This window comes from Phallusia mammillata, chromosome 8 (assembly GCF_965637545.1).
Source record: "Phallusia mammillata chromosome 8, kaPhaMamm4.hap1.1, whole genome shotgun sequence".
NCBI classification, from domain to species: Eukaryota; Metazoa; Chordata; class Ascidiacea; order Phlebobranchia; family Ascidiidae; genus Phallusia; species Phallusia mammillata.
In genome coordinates, this window is record NC_137259.1 from 2603167 (window position 1) to 2622104 (window position 18938).

General features: G+C 35.9%; 1 protein-coding gene across 1 annotated transcript; it reads left to right on the plus strand.

The window, feature by feature from the left end:
• The first annotated feature begins 1375 nt into the window (after positions 1 to 1375).
• On the plus strand, positions 1376 to 7049 carry LOC145204613 (uncharacterized). The gene is made up of 4 exons (XM_080077206.1): positions 1376 to 1479; positions 1873 to 1931; positions 3095 to 3178; positions 6930 to 7049. Exons 1-4 carry the CDS (start codon positions 1392 to 1394, stop codon positions 7047 to 7049), a joined length of 351 nt encoding a protein of 116 aa, XP_079933332.1. The 5' UTR covers positions 1376 to 1391.
• The last annotated feature ends 11889 nt before the right edge of the window (positions 7050 to 18938 follow it).

The following is an 18938-nucleotide window of genomic DNA, read 5'->3' on the forward strand; positions in this document are numbered from 1 at the left end:
GATCAAAATAAAAAATAACTGACCAAAATACTTTCTCTACTCTACTTCAAACTTGGTTAACTTTTATATTACCAACCTTAGACGTTGTTTTTTTTCAATTTGGCACTGGGCACTGGACACTGTAATTTATTGGTCACTTCAAATTTAGAAACATCTTGCGCGCTGTAAAATTTCATCAAATATCGAACAAAAATGATCCGTTAGATGTCGCATGCGAGCAGTACTTGCAACGGGTCTTTGGCAAACGCATTTCTGGAATGTAAACACGATATCGTCGGGCACAGAGTGCAGAGACAGGTGACGGACGGCACTTGTAGTCAGGAGGCAGCAAACGATCAAAGAACGCAAATTTCACAACGACAAGTGCTAGTTGCTTGTGTAGTGACCCAGTTAACAATGTGATACAAATAATTGTAGGTGAGATTAAGGTAATATACAAGTAAGGTACACTTTTGTGAGAAATACGTAGGTGGCAAAGATAAGGTTACCTAAAAGCGTAATGTATGTCTTATGCCAAGTATTTTAAAGTACTGACAAGGTATTGTTGAAAATGAGACCTAAAATGAAATTTAAACAAATTTTCGGTTAAATGCAGAAATGTATGTAACTCAACGCGGTATTAATCAAAATCAAGATAGATAAGAGTAAGGTTGATTGCGTCGTTACAAGTTTCGCGTCCTGTTGCAGCTGTGCACTGATCGCGTTATCGTAATACCCTGTTACAACTTGCAGTACAAGACTTATGTAATATGAACATATGTAAGACATGTAAAAAGCAAGTGCACTACATTTGCAACTTAACTTTTGATTCAACTGAGAAACTGCTCTGAGTTCAATGTATTAGCTGAATTGTAGGAAACTAAGATACGTTTGCAATTAAGGGCTTCGTTTGTATGTACAAGAACTGCACTTAGTTGAGCATTTATGTTGACATTTACAAAGACATTGTAAATGTCATATAACTCGGTATTGATAACTAGTGTTTCGATTAGTGCTCGTATTGGCAAAGAGCACCTTTTGTACTCCACTAAGCGTAACTTTCGACTCAATTGAGCGACACTAAAGTCAAAACATAAACTCAAATTGTAGCGATACCCAAGTTATTAGAACTAAAGTTTTGTCATGTTGGGTATGGACTCAACTACACGTAAGAACAGCACTTTAATTCAGCAGTTAAGTTAACTTTCCTCAAGTTTTAACTCACTTGAGGGCTAACACTTATCCTTAAGTGTATAAGTCTACGTCGTACTAAAGTAGTGGCATTTCACTGGATCAGATAAATTTGTGGTAAATCGGTTTCGATAAGTTGCAAAGGGAGTTTGAGCTGCAATTCTCTAACTAGTAACTTCGACTTGTTTGTGTAGTTCTTTGTACAGACATAACATGTCGGCATGGGTTTAAACAAGTGTGAACCAATCTTTTGTGTGATTCTGACTTTATGGATTACAACTGGGTCTACCCTGGTTGTAAATTCAGAGGGTAAGTGGTTAAATTTACTTGATGTAATCCTCTTATTTTTATTAAATTTTAACATAGATAATAAGGCCTCGTCCAAAATGGAATTTTTATACCGATTGCATTGCTTTCAGTTGTTAAGTTTTCAAAGTTCATTGACGCATACTGTTTATTGTCCTTTATGTCTAGGTAATGGTGAATACATACGTCAAAAGAATACATGAAATAACAAAACATACTTTACCAACAGTCCACTATTATACTATACACTGTACGATACGCAAAGTATAGTCGGCTGAATGCCTTTTGTCTGTGGCTTTTGCTTGGTACTATTTAGACACAATTAGGCTATGCTTATGACTACACGTGTCAACGTTAGATAACATTGTCCTATACATACTTTTCATTATTTTTTAGCCCCCCATTGCTGTAGATATGCTTCACACAACGAAAGATGTCAAGACACTTGTATACAGGTGAGATAGGCAGCTAGCACCAAAAATCTGTCCCTGCGGTGAAGCCCATATGCTATCGTGTTAAGATTTTGATGCGATAAATGCGGTTGCAAACGGGAAACAGCGTGAGTCATGTTTTCAGTAAGGACGATGGAATTTAGAAGCAGTTTATAAACTTGTTGAGTTTTTTAAACTATCAATGGCTGTTTTACACACGTAAGGGAAATGTTTATTCATTTTGATTGATTGAGTTTACTTTAATCGTAAATTAAGACTACAATTTTAGTTGGTATCAGGAGCACTGTCGTGGACTGTCTTCAAAAACCTTTAAAAAGTCATTTGAAATTTAACCGGATGGGCCTTGTGAATTCTGCACGTTAATAATGAACAGATGTGCGTTTGATGTCTTCAATTTTAAACTGATGTAGGACCAAAAAGCATGTCCGGTTTCGAACCACATTTCCTTCCTAAAACAAGTGTCCACAAAGTCACGACGGTTTGTTAAACCTCAATTGGTAACAACATGCGTTTCTCGTGCACTACGAATCGTACCACAGATGCCAAAAACAGTCCAAGCACTTAAAACACTGCCCGTCTGCACGACTGTCTGCGACCCTCAACAACATAAGATAGCAAACCATCGACCCAATATTAGCCACAACGTGAAACAGGCGTATGCACTTGTGTAGCATGGCGCTCTTAGACAAGCTACAGGGGCAACTGAAGCCGAATTCCTTTGCTACTATCTTGTCATTGCCATGCTGCATGCATGTCAGTGGTGATAATGTTGACATTTGGAAATGGGTTTGCCTGACCGCAAGGACAGTGATGTAATGTATATTGAGTTTATGTAATAAATAAATCACTGATGATGGCAAGAGCATTTGCCGAAACGTTTGAACAATAAAGCATGTCGCTTTTTACGTCTATTTGGGCCGTTATTTTCACCATTAAACTTATGAACAGATCCGTATATAGTGTTCCAAATTACGCAAGTTTGTAGATTAAAGTTATACCTGGACAAAAACAATCTTGAAATCATTTTTTTTACTTTGATCAAAACCTTTAAAGATGGCACGGTCTTTAAAATACGGTAATTGTAGATTATAGTCCCACAAACACACAGATTTCAAACAAAAATGAACGATATTATTACACTTATTTTGACAACTTTGTATGCGCAGATATTCAAGACACAAGACCCAGTATTTCGTCAAGAACTAGAAATTCGTTTTCCCGTTTCATGTCCAAGGAGCGAAAGACAATTGGTAAGAAAATAATTTACATTTACATTTTTCGTTACTTAAGTCTATACCAAATTGAAACCTTGGCCTAATCTTTATTAGTTAACAAGACAAAAAGTGCACTGGAGACAAAAAATGTATATTTTATGCTATAAATATTGTCATATAGCTCAGAATGGCCGAATTTAAATCGTGTGTCAAGGCGCCTATCTTCAATATATAACACTGCCCGTGGATTTAAATCTATTTATCAAAGCATCTCCGGTTTCAAGATTATACAATAGCTTTCTGAATCATACTTTGAGGCTAATTTTAGAGACCCCGCACCCGAGTAAAAGCCATGTTTTTAGCAAATAGACATGTTACACACTGTTTATGACGTAATTTTGTTCTCATTTATGACGTTGCAATACTAATTCATTGTAATGCAATTATAATTACAACACAAAGTAATGGTTTTCGCTAAAGCGGCCATGTTTTAACGTGCATAAGTGTAGGAGGGTGATATAGTACTGCGAAAAACTGCTGAATATTAGGTTTATTTAGAGCAGGCTCGAATAAAAGATAATTATATCCAAAAGGTTTTTCACATTTGTCATAAAATGTGGTCTAACACTATAAAAAATAAAATAATTAATGGTAAATGTACCATGCCTTTAATATTCAGAGAGAAATAAAACTTTATGGAAAACGTGCGTTACACTTTGAACTCTAACATGCAAGTTAGTAAGGTTTAAAAACTGCGTGGTAAGAATGACACAAAACTTTGTAAGGGCAAGTCCTAGCTATGGACAGTCTTATGAATGGACGTATTGTCCAATCAGCTGCCTAACGACTACAACATATTCTCACATTAACCGCCTACGCTGATGAAACTCGGAATGACGTGGTATTTGCGCAGTCGCTATTCCTGTCCTCGAGTGCTCAGTTTATTGCACTTAGGCGTCACGCATGAATGAACATGTCGTGAAGACCAGTTTGTCATCGTTAAGCGATGGAAAACGTTTACATATGTTTTGGTTTGGGAGAAATGTTGACACCCCAAATTTTCATTTTCCATGATGATTTTTACCAAATTTCTCCTAATAAAGACGTCGATTCTTTACAGATAGATAATACATTTACACGTAGTATTCTATACCCATATACCCTGTCCCCAATTTTCGTAAAAAACGCGATACATTTATAACTATTCGTTTTTAAGTATATATATATACAATCCATAAAGGGCAGATGCCTTTATTTTATGCATTTTTCAGCGATTTTTGGTGCATATACATACACAATGGCCATTTTTCTGACATTTATTTGTAACGTTGGTGGTCTTGGGGATAAAAAAGTATGTTAGATACAGTACGTGGTACAATGCCACCTTTATCTAAATTTATGACCTTCATATTTTCAAAAAATCAGAACGCGAAGCCCATATTTGAATTACACACAAAAAGTGTTTGTGTTATCAACAGCAAACAAGCCCCACAAATCCAGGGAATAAAAGGCCCCACTAATAGCCCCAAAGGTCCCAATCAATCGACAATTTGCACAAAGACCCCCCTGTCACGAGGGTATATATTATTGGCTGTAACTGTTGCCCAGTAAAGGAGCAATACGTGATGACACAATAAAGAAGCGACAGAAAACGTTCTTTGATCGGCGCCGAGCTGTCACGCCTGATTTGCAGTGAAAGCACGTGGTTGCTTACGTCATAGCGTCCGGAATGGGACCTACTCCTGCTAAGTTGGGGCCGACATTTTTTGTCTACCCCTAAAAGTGTCCATTAATGCGCTAAAACCCTTTTATTAGACGCACTTTATTGGTTTTGCTAATCACTTTGGCAAGGAAGGTCTATTGACTGAAAATTTTCTCCTATCCCATAAAATATATTGGTTATCTTTTAGGCCGATTTAGTGTAGGGTAATTTGTTTTAGAGTTAACTTTGTATTCAAAATTTCATTATGCTAACTTTTTGGGCAAGAGGTTTTTGTTGTGGCAAAACATAAAATCCTACAGTTTAAAGAACGCAGTATACTTCTTTGGGTGCTTAATTCCGTGGTTAAAACACAATCATTTAATTGTGGGTTCTCATATGTTTAGCATACTTTCCAGTTGCTTATTAAAATAGAATATACTTCGAATGTATGAAGTTATCTGATACTGAATAACATTTTCAAAAAACTACGTAAACATGTGCAAATTCAGTGAATAAAATGGAATCTAATTTTTGTTGAAAGCAATTGCATGGCTGTGTGATGTCTTTGACCAGCAAGGACAGTCACAACAGAACAAACAAACATAAGAAAATACAACCAACATGGCTTATAAAGTTTGTCCAGTTTAGGCGAAACGCTTTCAAGTTTTAACTTAATTTTACCTGCTGAAACATTTATAATGTATTAAAATTTGGCTGTATTTTTGTAAAACTAACTCCGTATTTCCAACCTATAAATTCGTCACACAATCCCAGTTCTCCAACGGCCACGTGGGGTCCGAACTTGTTGTCTCTGTGACAGGATAGGGCCATTGATGACGGACAATGGAAACGTTCCACAGTTTGCAACAAGCCTTCTAGAATAGCGAGTTTGTTTAAGTCCATTGTGACGTCACAGTGATGTTCCGTTCGACGCCAAGAGTTATTTGAGTTGGAAAGTAAGCTTGTTAGGCAGTGTACGAAGCACTGTAGACCCATTGAATGGCCGGATTAGGGTTTTTAACTGTTTTGTTATCTTGTTGCGGTAACTTGAGGTCCAATATGTTGCGCTTACGTTCGAGTCGACACTAAACGAAGACATATTCGCCAAATTCAGCTTTTAAAAATTGATTGACTGGATTTTTTTCACATTTGCGAATTTTTAAATGACGAGAGTTGCACATTTTTCCGTTATGGTTGTGACGTCACAAAGAGTGTAGTGATGTCATATGAAGTCCACAAAGGAACATCTTTCATTTACAAAAGTGTCAATGCAGCAAAAAGTATTGTGTCCTACGTAAAGCGACAATGATGTCACCTGATAAAACTGTAGAATCATTTGATTATTGTCCATTAGTCGCCATTTAAATTTATTTATCTACGTCATCAGAACACGAATATACGCGTCATGTTTATATTTGTCGAGTCATGTCGCCAAACTGTGTAAAAATTATACGTTGTAGGCCTGTAGGGGTTAGACAACACATTTAGTTAGATTGTTTTCTCCCAAACTGTGGATTAAAAGTATTTTGGGCAAATGATGGCTTTCATATCGGCGACTTAACTTCGTTGGAATGTTGGCTGGCGAATTTTAATCGCATTTTACCACATTTCTGTTTATTTTATTGAGACTAACTGCAACAATCTTTAAATATGCTATGTAAACCCCCGTAAAAAACAGATTCGGTTAATCCGCACCTTCGACTAATTCGGACAAAACTTGAGGTGCAAATTATTTGTAATGTGGTAAGGCTTGAACTAATCGACATCGGTTAGTTTGGATCATCGCTTAATCCGAACAATTTGTTGGTCCAAACTGGTCCGGATTAACCGAGGTTTATTGTATAACGGTTATATTGGTGTAAAATATTCCAAGTAAACCACATTTACTATCTACTTAATAAGGCAATAAATGCGATATGAAGCACCGCTAATTTCTTATTTTTACCGGACACCGCATACATAAAGGTATGCTCGTAATTCAACGCTCACAAAAATCACTGATTGTAACATTCCTAGCAGTTCAGTATATAAATGTCCATATTTACATACTTGCGTATTTCAATGACAAGAATTTTCTTTTTGTAGAAAAACCTCTGGACGTGTTTAGACCAAACGAATGGTGAGTGTTTGTGTTTTCATATTGTTGGTAAAATTGCTCCAAGAAAGTTAACATCGAGTATAGAAATTGAAATTGAAAGATTTTAGTTTCAAACCTTTTTTTGCCTATACTTAATTGCAGAAAGAAGAAAAAAAAAAAAAAAACATTTGGCATTTCTTTTCCCAAAACACACATGACCTTTTCGCATAACTTGCATTTATTGAACAAACTTCATTTGATTGGCATATTTTTTCTTAATGTTTTGCAAACAAATGCTTAAATGTGGTTAAAGTGAGGTTGTGGTGCAAAGAAAGCCAATTTGTACGTGGGAATGCTACGTTATTGAGGTATGTTTTTGTAAACATTGTTTTAACAACACAAATATGTTTTTCTGTTGAATTTAAACGAATCTTGTGACGGTATTTATGACGCTTTAGATACGTTTTACAATTATGGCGCTTTTCAAAACTCGGTTATAAACTGAGGCGATTTTTGAATGACTTTAACGTTTGAAATGAGCTTTAATAGAAGCTATTCTCTTGGACACGAGTTCTTTAAGTTAAATTTGCAATTTCTTTTCACACTATTTATTGTGCATATTTTTGGTAGTATTTTGCCGTAGTTGAAAGCACACAACTAGCTCAATAAACCCGATTTTAGCATTCAAAATTAATAATCTAAAATGCTCCTGGTCGCAATATTTGCATTCTATCCTAAACTATATGTTTTTATATTTATTACAGACTTTGAAATGCTATATACGGATCTGTTCATAACATTAAAGCCGAAAATAACGGCCAAAATAGACGTAAAAAGCGACATGCTATATGCAAACGTTTCGGCAAATGCTCATGCCATCATCAGTGATATGAGATGGTCACGCCATTGATACAGACTACTACGGCAAAAACGTTTTTCATTTAACAGTTCTGGTAAATCAGTAACTAGCAAGTTATTACCGGTCTTTATATAATGCGACTTTAATTAGTGGTTGTAATGGCCTCAATCGGTCGTATCAAAGAAACATTTTGTTTCTGAGATAAAAACACGCTTTTGTGTCATGTTATTAATCTCCAAAATCAGTAACGTTACGATTGGGACGATTTGATTGGTTTATATTTTGCCGTTTGACCCGTCGTCTAATTTACTTTTATTTGTAGAAACAAATTGGTTTATGCGTGTTGGGAGGTTGTAAAAAAACACATAATGTTTTGGATTTTCGTACAACTAACATGGCATAAATATTTTTATAGAGTATTTCTTATTTTAAATTTATACATAAACTTCGTTAGTCGTGAGTTCAAACAACTAATTTAAAAATCAACAAAATATTACTTAAAACCGTGTATCGGTGATTCTGAGTTTTACAAAGTTGCTTAGTTATTAACATTGAATACTAACATTGGAAACGTGAGCTGCGTATGTTCTCCGTCACAGTCAGGAAGTCCAAGTCGTTATTTCTTACCTCACCGGACCCTCAGTATTGACTTGTACAAGACATCTGTCAAAATATACTTAACCACTTGACTTACTAAGTCATTAGCCCAGTTGGACAGGTCGCTAACGGTGGTTAACCAGACCAGGCAAAAAGTCTTGATGTGTTTTTTATTCTGAATTATACGAACCAATACAAAATATTCCATTCAGTTTAATACGACAATCTTTTCATAATTTTTTTGCTTAATATTAATACTCTTATAAATTAAAACACAAGTTATTGCATTATGAGGGTTTAACATAATGATCAGATAGTTTGTTTAAAAAACTGTCATACAAATTTGCTCCCCTCGCTATAAAATTGACGGTCTTTTTCATCGGAATTTCGCCAGAAACTTGTTACCCCCGAAAAATGAAGTTAAGCCCTAATGACATACTGTTGCCCCTTTGGTATCTGCAAAACTCGCAATTTGGAACAATACCCCCTAACCTATAAGCCATGGAGACAATTATGGGGTTTTACTTGATTATAGTCCTCACGTATTATGAACACCCACAATTTATGGCCAGTGCTATTGTATTAGCCTTGGGTATCTCCTAAATTATTTAACCGAATAGCACCTGATGTCATAGCGCAAAATCAGTGAGGCGTATCGCCGCCAAAACAATAACCTCAATTTTTAGGTACGTGTTGATAATGCGCATTTAACTGGCTTCAACGATTCTACGCCTGTTTGGCAATATGACGTGCGAATGATAAAGTCGCGTCAATTACTTGAAAACTGCTCTTAATACTGGCATTAATTTGCCGTCCGCGGGCAAGTAGAGATGAATGCAGGATCTCAGAGCCATGTCTGCCCGTAATTTGTTTGTTGTTTCGACACACCCCGTACGGCCCCTTCGCCCTAATGTAACTATACGCATCCATTGGGGCCTGAAGTTTGGGGTTTCCTTGGCCCCAGTTCGTCGCTCCTGGGGCATGAAGAGACCCCAGCGGTCCAAAACATCGCGATTGACGATTTGTAACTGTGTGCTGTCGTCACGCCGATAATTCTTCATCTTATGTCACGCGCACGCTTATGGTTGTTTTTCTTAGTTTTGCAAATTTGCAAGAGAAATGTATACCCTAGTGCGCAGGCTAAAGCTTTTTCTTAACTTTATATATGTGATAAATGTGCACGTTTTTGCTTTGTGTTTGATGGTGTTGTTTGTTTAAACAGGTTTTTACACTTTTCACTCACATAATTTTAAATATATTCCCATGTTATGTGCATTATGTTTGGGCAATTACTGCTCGACCAAATACCCAAGCGTATACATATTTATAACTTAAAGCCGGCAACTGAAGAATAACAGCAACGTAGGTTTTATGAAAGGCATACACCATTGTTGCCAAACTTAATTACAAGAATTCACATGTCATTCTGACTGAAAAATAGACTCTGTCTACATATAAGGCTCCATTTTAGACTCAATTTCTCCGTTTTTGTCTGCATAAGGTTACATACACATTTTATTGGGAAATTTGATAATATGGGCCTAGCCGTTTAAAAAATTACGCTTGTAGTACAACTAAATGACATAAAAGTTAAGTTGCACCAATTGTTTTTGATTTTGCGACCATTTTCTCAACCACGCGCACAAAATCAACAAGCCCAGCCCCATCCGGTCAAAACTGCATAAGCCTTTGAACTTCGTACTTGAAGCGTGCTAAATCCGCTGATACCAGACCCGAGCTATTGAACGCAGCTTCCTTTGTGCAAGTCCTTCGAATTGAAGATCAAGGCTATTGGTTAAATCAACGGGATAAAACAGAACACGCGTGGTGGGAATTGTAACTGAATATGGCTTGATGCAAATAACTGAATTTGAATGTCTATGGCGATTTTTGGTTGATTTTCTGACTGATAAGGTGCTTTAAAGTTCGTTTGTTCGTTAGTTCGCTTGACCTTTAATTAAAAGTTCACAAAATGTGGGGCCTTTTTTTAACTTTTCAGCAAAAGCAACGTGATGCCATACAACATAAACTAAAGGGTGCGACGCGATGTTAAAGAAAAAAAGAATTAGTCAGTGATAAAATACAAGCGGATTGGAGACAAAGACGTTTGTACCTGACGCATTGGCACGATAGTTAAACCTTTTGCCAACAGCATTGTGAACCCATATACCTGAACTTCATTGTTGACTACTGCGAGCATCTGACATAGTTGTAACTCAATCCGACTAAAATGCGCTTTAGTTGACATTGGCCTTGTCTAACCATCGGAATGTTGTGATGTGTTGACACTCTTGAGTTTTGTAAGTTGACACTGAAAACACGACTCATCAGGATTTGGCAGAACTCGCATTTGCCTAAGTTGACTGGAGTCAATTCGTGATCCTTGGGTCAACACATTCGCATTCATTCACAGCAGTTACTTAAGGTGGAAATGCATTTACAATTTTTGTACACATGAAGATGTTTTTAAGTTTGTTGGTGTTGTACCTAGGTTATAACTTGGCTTGCACAAATGGGTTAATTTCACAACATTAAGATTAATGAGATATAACAGCCCGAATTGAAGTAAAAAGCGACATGCTTTATTGTTTTGATGTTTCGGAAAATGCATATGCCATTATCAGCGATTTGAACATCAGTCACACCCGTTATATACATATTATTCGTTTTGCTTATAGATTGTTTTTTGGTAAAGATTGTTTTGGGTGGCTTACCTAAATGCGTGTAAGTTATAAGATACTGCGTATTGACATCACAAAAAAGCATTTCGATATGCATGATTGAAAATAGGCATTTGAAAAGTTTTTTTCGGCTTGATTAATTTATGAATAACATACTCAGAAAACTTTAATGTGTAGACAAGTCGTAATAATTGATCGACTCATCACGTTTCATCATTGAAACGAACCGACGTGTAAATTGGCTTGAAAAGGCAAAACCTTGCTTCGAAAATTTTAATGGTAAAGTTAAATAAGACCTAAAATAGTTAAACTCGGCTCACAAATATAAATGAAGCAAACGTTTTTAAGCTTAACGCGGTAAAATTAAAACTGATCCATGAAAAGATTGCACGTGTACGTTTGATGACCTTGAACCGATCTGTACGATGACCTTCACGAATTTGTGGACGGTGGAAACAATTTTGGCCTTAACACAAGTCAATCACATGGGTTGACGCAAGTTTCGCACCACCACTGCATGTAATCGATTTAAAAGATAAAATCAAATATTACTAAATTTCGAGACCCGAAGACTTCAGGGCAAAATTTCAGTAAAACTTAACAACAGCATTATAGCGCTCAACTATATACTGTTAAATGTTGAAGAAACATTACCGTTATTAAAAGCGTTGCTAAAACGAATAAATACCGTTTTTGTATTTGGTAAACTAAATTACGTAGTTTACGAAACATTGGCCTGATTAAAAGCGACGCCAAAACCGAATAAACACATTTGGTAAACAAATTTGCGTTAACTCGACTCTTTGAGCTAAAAGACTGGTCTAAAATGTAAAATATGCTGATAATTCCTTTTCACTACAGTGGATAAATAACCAGTAAATATAGATTTAGGCTTGCATATATCTTTAAAATAATGTAAAATTAAGCGTTTGATATTGGCGTTGGATGTAAATCTGGATATACTGAACAATTTCACTACGAAAGAGGCCTTTGATTTTTGGGACATTAGACAAAGTTACATATGGTGAACATATGTTATTGCAGGTGTTGTTTTAGTCGTGGCTGTTGTCATCATCAGTGAAAAAAAAGTAGTAGTTAATGTATTTTATATTGCCCAAAATTGGTTCCCAATATCTGAAACCTTACCTCTAAAATTGTTTTACGAAGATTTCTCCCACTGTCAAAACAAGTTAATTAACTCAACCAATAGTTGTCGGACCGTGTTTTGGGCGAATCGCTTGTTAAAATTCAGCGGTCGCCGGAGGCTGGCTTTTGCTTAATTTGTCAACACAACTTCCATCAACATTTACACCTCCGCAATAGCTTCAAGCAACCGTTCGCCCGGGAATGGAATGCCTCACAAACCCAACACATATTACGATTAATAAGTCCCTTGAAATTAACAACCTTGCAACATATATAGTGGTCCATCTGTCTCTCTTTTCCTCTTTTCATTAAAGTGGCGTTCTTGGTATTTAAAAGAGATTGCGTTATTAACAAGTAATAAGTTGTTGACAAATAAAATTTTATGTACAACCCAAAGGACTTGATATAAAAACAATGGAAACATTGTATTGGTTATGACGTCACAGCGACGGTTATGACATCATATTGTCGCAGCACAATGATGTAACAATAAAAAGCCATGTTACATGAAATGGCCAAAATTTTGACTTTTTCAGAACAGGACGAAAACGATTTGTCAAAAAAATGTTTTTCAACAGTGACACTGACTTTCGTCATGGTCTGGTGAGCACGATTTGGCAGAACAAACCATAACATTTCCTTGCGAAAAATACATTTGTGTTCGTGTCGCTCAAAAATGCAAACCGTCTCTCGAAACTCGCTGATTTCAACTCATACCGTAGCGAATCATATTTTTACAAAGAGGCAGCATTCTCAAATACAAATAGCAAAATTTTGATCAGGGGATTTAAATTTGAAATTTTAAGTAGTTTTTCAATTTTAATTTTTATTTTATTTTATTTTCCTGTAAACTCCTGCATTCTATTATGACGTGGACGGTTGGTTGCTGACGTCATCAAATAAAACTTTTTTATCTTATTCTTTTCTTCGGGTGGTGGTTACATTGAAATTTTTACTGACGAAAAATTTAGTTTTACGTGGCCGCTAGTGGGCACAAGAGATGCATTTACAGAGAGTTGAATTCGAATGTTGGAACGTGAATTATTTACACTTTAACAAAGCAACGTGGTAATTTATCCGACGTCGATGTTCGTTTAATCCACGAAGACTTGTCCCCACATATTAAACATGTACGACCTGTGTATTAATACAACACCTTTGTGTAGTGAAAGTTGATCGGTATCTCAATAACAATAAAGTCCAGGTGGCTTTATGATATCTTGTTGGTCATCAAATAACAAAAGCATTTTTACACCTGTTACGCTTGTTATATATAGCTTCCACTTACTATAGTGGATTATATTCTTGTAAATTTTTTGACTTTAAAGAATTTGTATCATTACCCCTTTACCGTACAAAACCATAGAATTGTTCTGTATCGAGAATCAGCCTGCGAAATTCTTGTTACATCTTGACCGCGTTTTTTGGCATAAATGCGCTGTTTATTGGACTTATCTGAATAGCAATCAAATCCTTTTCCTTGATTCAATTTCTGGTATATTAGGGTCGCATCTTATGATTTGTAGTTGAAAAGGCAACGAGACTAGCCGCACATTAAGTTGTTGGCAAGTTAGCCAGCAATGATGTTGGAAAAGATAAAACGTTAAATTGGGTTGGGGCGTCTTAGTGTCAAATTGGTTGAGCACTAGTTTTAAGCATATCAAGGTGAGATCTTAGCTTGTCTGTCCTCGCCTGCTGAACAGCTTACTGTTGACAGAATTAAGCAGCACCATTCCTTTTAATCACACCTTAACGCTTTCAAAAACAAGTGATTATTTTAGTAGAAACGAACTGACCGATGTATGTGGCTGCTGTGAGACTACAGCATTTGACGTGATAATGATTGCTAGGCAACGTTGGTCGCTGTTAGTTATTACTGCGGAAGTGGAGAGGCCGAGTGTCGAAAGACAAATAAGATACATATAATTCTATTGCTTCCATCTGCAACCCTGTCCCCTGAGGGAATAATACTAATGCATTGGCCGTTGACTGATGCGGGCAATTAACTTAGTACACAGGCCATTTGCAAAATATTTTAAATTATACGGTCAACAGTTTGGATGAATCTTCTTTTCTAAATAGATAAAAGAATATTTAAACGCGTTTTTTCGACAGCAATGACTTTTTGTTAAATATGGCATCGAAAAAAAAAGTATAATGGTTTTCTGGTGGAAAAAAAGTTTTATAGAAACTTGAAAACTTGAAAAATTGGCCTTTTGGGGGCACTTAAATCCAATATAAAATACAAATAACAAAAAGTGTCTTTTTAGTTTGTTTTTCTTAGCGATTTCGGGATTCACTTTGGTGGCCAACTCGTAAAGCAAAAAACAACAACGATATAACTTATTTAGTTGTTTGTGTATGTAGCATGGTCGCTAATGTCTTCACACAAAATTAAAAACATGACCATTTTCGTAAACAAATGACATTTGAATGAATAACAAATCAATAGAGATTTTAGAGAACCAAACCAAAACAAACCCTGCACATTTTCTTTGATGTTAAGTGTAAATGTATTAAAACGTGTATTGGCTGAACACTAATCCACTAGAAAAATATCAGTACATAGATCATATAATATCCTGTAATCCATAATAAGCACTTGTGTGGTATTAAAAAAAGACATCTCTAGACTGTTTGTAAATTGTATTTATATGTAACGATTAGTATATCTGTTAAACCGATATTAAATTAAATAAATTTCACGCAAATTTAATGCCCTAAAATTTTAGGTTTTCGATGTTTCTAAAAGTTACCTATCAAAAAAAAATTAAGCAATTCAAAGTAAAAATAGATAAAAATATTTGTCATAAGCAAAATTTGCTCAGTTTTGACTAAAATCGTGTGTATTCAAGTTCGAACACTTAACTTTTGAATATCCGAACTGTTTAAATTACCTTACATGAGAAAGAGCCAGTCAAATTACCGGCCAAGCCACATCACTGCCAAAAACAGCGATTATGGTAACGAGCCATTACTTCGGAGCAGTTGCATCACTAAAAGTCGACATTTCCAACTTTATATTGCGATCGACATCGGCATGACCATCTCGTCGTGTCTCTTGTTTATTTATCCAATGATGTTTCAGATCTCTGGCCCAGGCGTTTGCGCTATTACCTTAGGGTCGAAGCCGCCTAATGTCAAACGACGGACCGTAATTGAGACTATTATCAATTGCTACGGAATGACTCGTTTGTGAAGTTTTAGAGGAGATGCGTTTAAGCTTAGGTGATAGAGAGATACACGCGCCAAGGCTTGAGTGAATTTTTCGACGGTGATATTTGATATTTATATGTTTATGATGGTGTGTAGTGGAGGGCGCGATTTGTCATACGATATGTGTTTCATTCACCAAGTTACGTTGGTTTGTGTCTGGAGTGATTTACTGATTTCAGACTAAATCTAAGTGGCATAGGCCATATGTCTTTGGTATAATTCAACTACAAAGTAACTTGTTCAAGGAAAAGTTGTTATGTTACAGGAAAGGATGTTTTGCTTTGTACTTGATTTTTAGGAAGTATATATTTGTAGTAAAATAATAATTAGGGCGACCTAAAATGATTGCTTAAATTTGGAGCTGGTCAAAAGATATGAAACATTTGTTGTTGTTTTTTTAGTGTAGTTAAAATCAGTACCGTCAATGCTTTTTTGTAAAAAAAAACAATTTGGTGCAAAAATCTGTGAAATTAAGAAGCTTTTTAAATATCGTTTTGTCAATAGTTTTACCATCAAGCGGTTTTTATGTTTTACAATTAAACAGTTTTGTCATTTTAAGTTTCAAGTTTATGAAAAAAGGCTATCAAATCATTAGTAGGATTTGTTCCCTTGAATTGTGTGGATTGTTTAAAGCCAAGTTTTTTTTTACATTTAATGTGGCTCGCATTTAATACAAGTGCAAACAAAGGCTACCACTTTTTAGACACAGTGCATAATATGTTACCGTACATAGATAGCGGAAACGCTGTTCAGTTGAAACACTGTGTTTTACTTAGCACTTCTTATGTGGAAAATATTACACTTTGAACACTTTTCTGCATTCTCATGCATTCGCCATAATGTATACAACCACTTCAATCAAACACAATGTTCGTGTTAACAAATCGACACAAGCTCATTGTGCATCACTTACCAATTAGTAAGTTTACTTTAAATCGGACTTTAGCTCGAGATCGGAGCTGCAGAAACGATTCGACCGAACCCTAGGCATTGTGTGAACGGACAAAGTTAACTCATTGAGCTCTGTCAAAATTCAAACACTGTTTGTAGATGGATGGCCCCCATTTGTCATGTCAAGCAGCGATGAGATTATAACGGTCGGCTGACAAGACTTTAAAACCGAATCAAGTGAATGTTTAAACCTCGTGACCTTTTTGGGTTTTTTGTTTACGCGAAAAATATTTTTCTATTTGAATAAGTTTTACTAAAGAAAAATTAACAAATATATTTTGCAAAATATGTGGTTAAAACAAACTTAAGACTTTGCTTTTCTAAGGAAAATAAAATTGTGTGCTTCCTTTGAGTTGTTTGTTTTTGATTAATCAAAGATTTCACAAATTTGGTAAAAACATAAAAAATGTTAAAAATAAGTTTCCTTTTCATTTTTAAGCATTTGTCGACTAGACAAACATTTAAAATCTTCTTACAGTTAGCTAGAAACAGTAAATTTTAAAGAAAACAATTTAGGTCCAAAACGAATTTTCTTTATTTGTTTTCACACCAAATTTTGCACCAGTTAGTTTATCAACCCACATAATTTTTTTGCACGCAATGTTTTTATAAGGACTGGTGACCACAAGGCACCATCCGTATTAACGTCCTGAGTTTGTGTAAAATCACCCAACTAAACTTATAACCTAGTTAACAGTTCCGATTGCGAATGAATAGACCCAATAGCTTCCCCTATAAAATCAATTCTTAAGGCGCACCTGAAATATTCCCGAGTAATTGACGTTAATTTCGGTACTTCCGTTCATAACCATGTACGGCACGAGTGGAACTGACTGAAACCCGCTCCATTCGGCTCAAATCGACCCAGACGAGTTAATTGCTTCCCTATATTTTTCCAAAGCACGTACATAAAGCCAAATGTAGCCTGGTTTCCTGGCGTGTTTACACCCAAGTGCGAAATTGTATTGTTCACTTGGGGGAAAATGTTGCCACATAAACTTTTCACGTCCAGCTTCCGTGACAGCTAAAACTTGCCAATGCAATGTATACGCGTTGACATATAGGTCCATTATACCCCCATTTTCACCCCCACAAACATTAGCATTTGCGAGAAAGGTTAAAATCGTAAAACGGTTTAGCGTGCGTGTTACTTGTTCGTATTACCAGCGTTAATGATTTTGAATTCGATTTTAAAACTTTCTTAAAAAAATATAAAAAACAAAGTTTGTTTTTTCTTGAAAGATGTTTTGCAACAGAGAAAGATGCGACTTTGGATGTGCTTAAATTGAAACATAGAAAGCTGTTCGAAAAAATGCATTTTTCCGTGATAAAAACGGTATAACGCCAATTTAACTTAATATAGATTGTAATTACACAATAAAGAAGCTTTTCCAAATTTAGGGTCATAATTTGACTATGACGTCAGAGTCCCCTTTTCATGGGGTATTGTTACGCCACCTAACGAGAGGATGTGTTTGCTTGTTTCCCAATACCGGGACAACAATGACAAATTATATTTCCGTGGTTTGGAAAGAGAGGTCTCTGCTTATCACCTGTGTTCGCCATTGTGACCGAACAATGACTATGACGTGGGCGCCATTGGGCCCTTGTGCGTAACAATGTTGTTTATTCTGTAATTGTGTCGTGACAAACCGACTGAGATATATTCTGGGCTGATATTCTGCGTAGTCGATTTAAGCGAGAAATTTTGTTTGCAGGCAATTTGACAAGGCCAGAACTTGCGATATATTTAAGCATTTGATTTTTTTGCTGCGAAGAGCTTAAGAAGTCAACTAGTTTTAATTTTAAACTATTGCTAACCGTTTTTTTTTTATTCATGACTACCGGGCCTTTTTGCAATGGCGTGTTTCAATTATCGACGTTGTTTTTGGGGATAAATATTACATTTTTGCGGAAGTTTTAATCAAGATTATTAGTAAAAAAATCCGCATTTTGTTTAAAGTATTTTTCCAATAGTCGTTAGTGGTTTATTAGATTGTTTTGATTGTTGCAGTATTGCACACTACATTACAGAATTTGTTGTAATTCCATTGGTGCGATTATTGGCGCAGAATGGCGCATGTAAACAGTTTAACAAAAAATGAACATATAGTTTGGTTTTACAATCACACATTACAAATGTTTTACTAGTGAACGAGCTTAAATAAATAGTCGTGAAACGTTCGCACCTGGGTCAGTGCAACGCTCCAACGCGTTTCATACAACCGGAATTGAACAGCGATAAATATTTAATACAACAGCGCACGATAAAAAACAAAGGCCTCTCCCGTGCCCAGACGAATATAAACACAAACGTCGTATCGGTGTAGCGGCCATTTGTCGACGACCGCCCCGCACTGAGCACCGATATAATCTCAGTACAGTTTATAAACCGGTAAATTGGAAGTCCCTTAGGAGGTCTAGGACTCTGATACATATAGTTTCTTCTGCTGATTGTGTTAGTACTTAGTGTTGAGTATTTGCCAGATAAATGTTTCGTAGCTTTTTAGGTTTAATTGTCGAGGTTTGAAACTTTGTTCCCATGCCAGTCAAAAACGGTTTGTTTG

Bases quoted from the DNA above. Each gene is read 5' to 3' on its own strand.
- LOC145204613 (XM_080077206.1), top strand. From the start codon at position 1,392: ATGGGTTTAAACAAGTGTGAACCAATCTTTTGTGTGATTCTGACTTTA. The intron at 1,480-1,872 runs GTAAGTGGTTAA...ATTATTTTTTAG, and splicing joins CCTGGTTGTAAATTCAGAGG to CCCCCCATTGCTGTAGATAT. The intron at 1,932-3,094 runs GTGAGATAGGCA...TTGTATGCGCAG, and splicing joins GTCAAGACACTTGTATACAG to ATATTCAAGACACAAGACCC.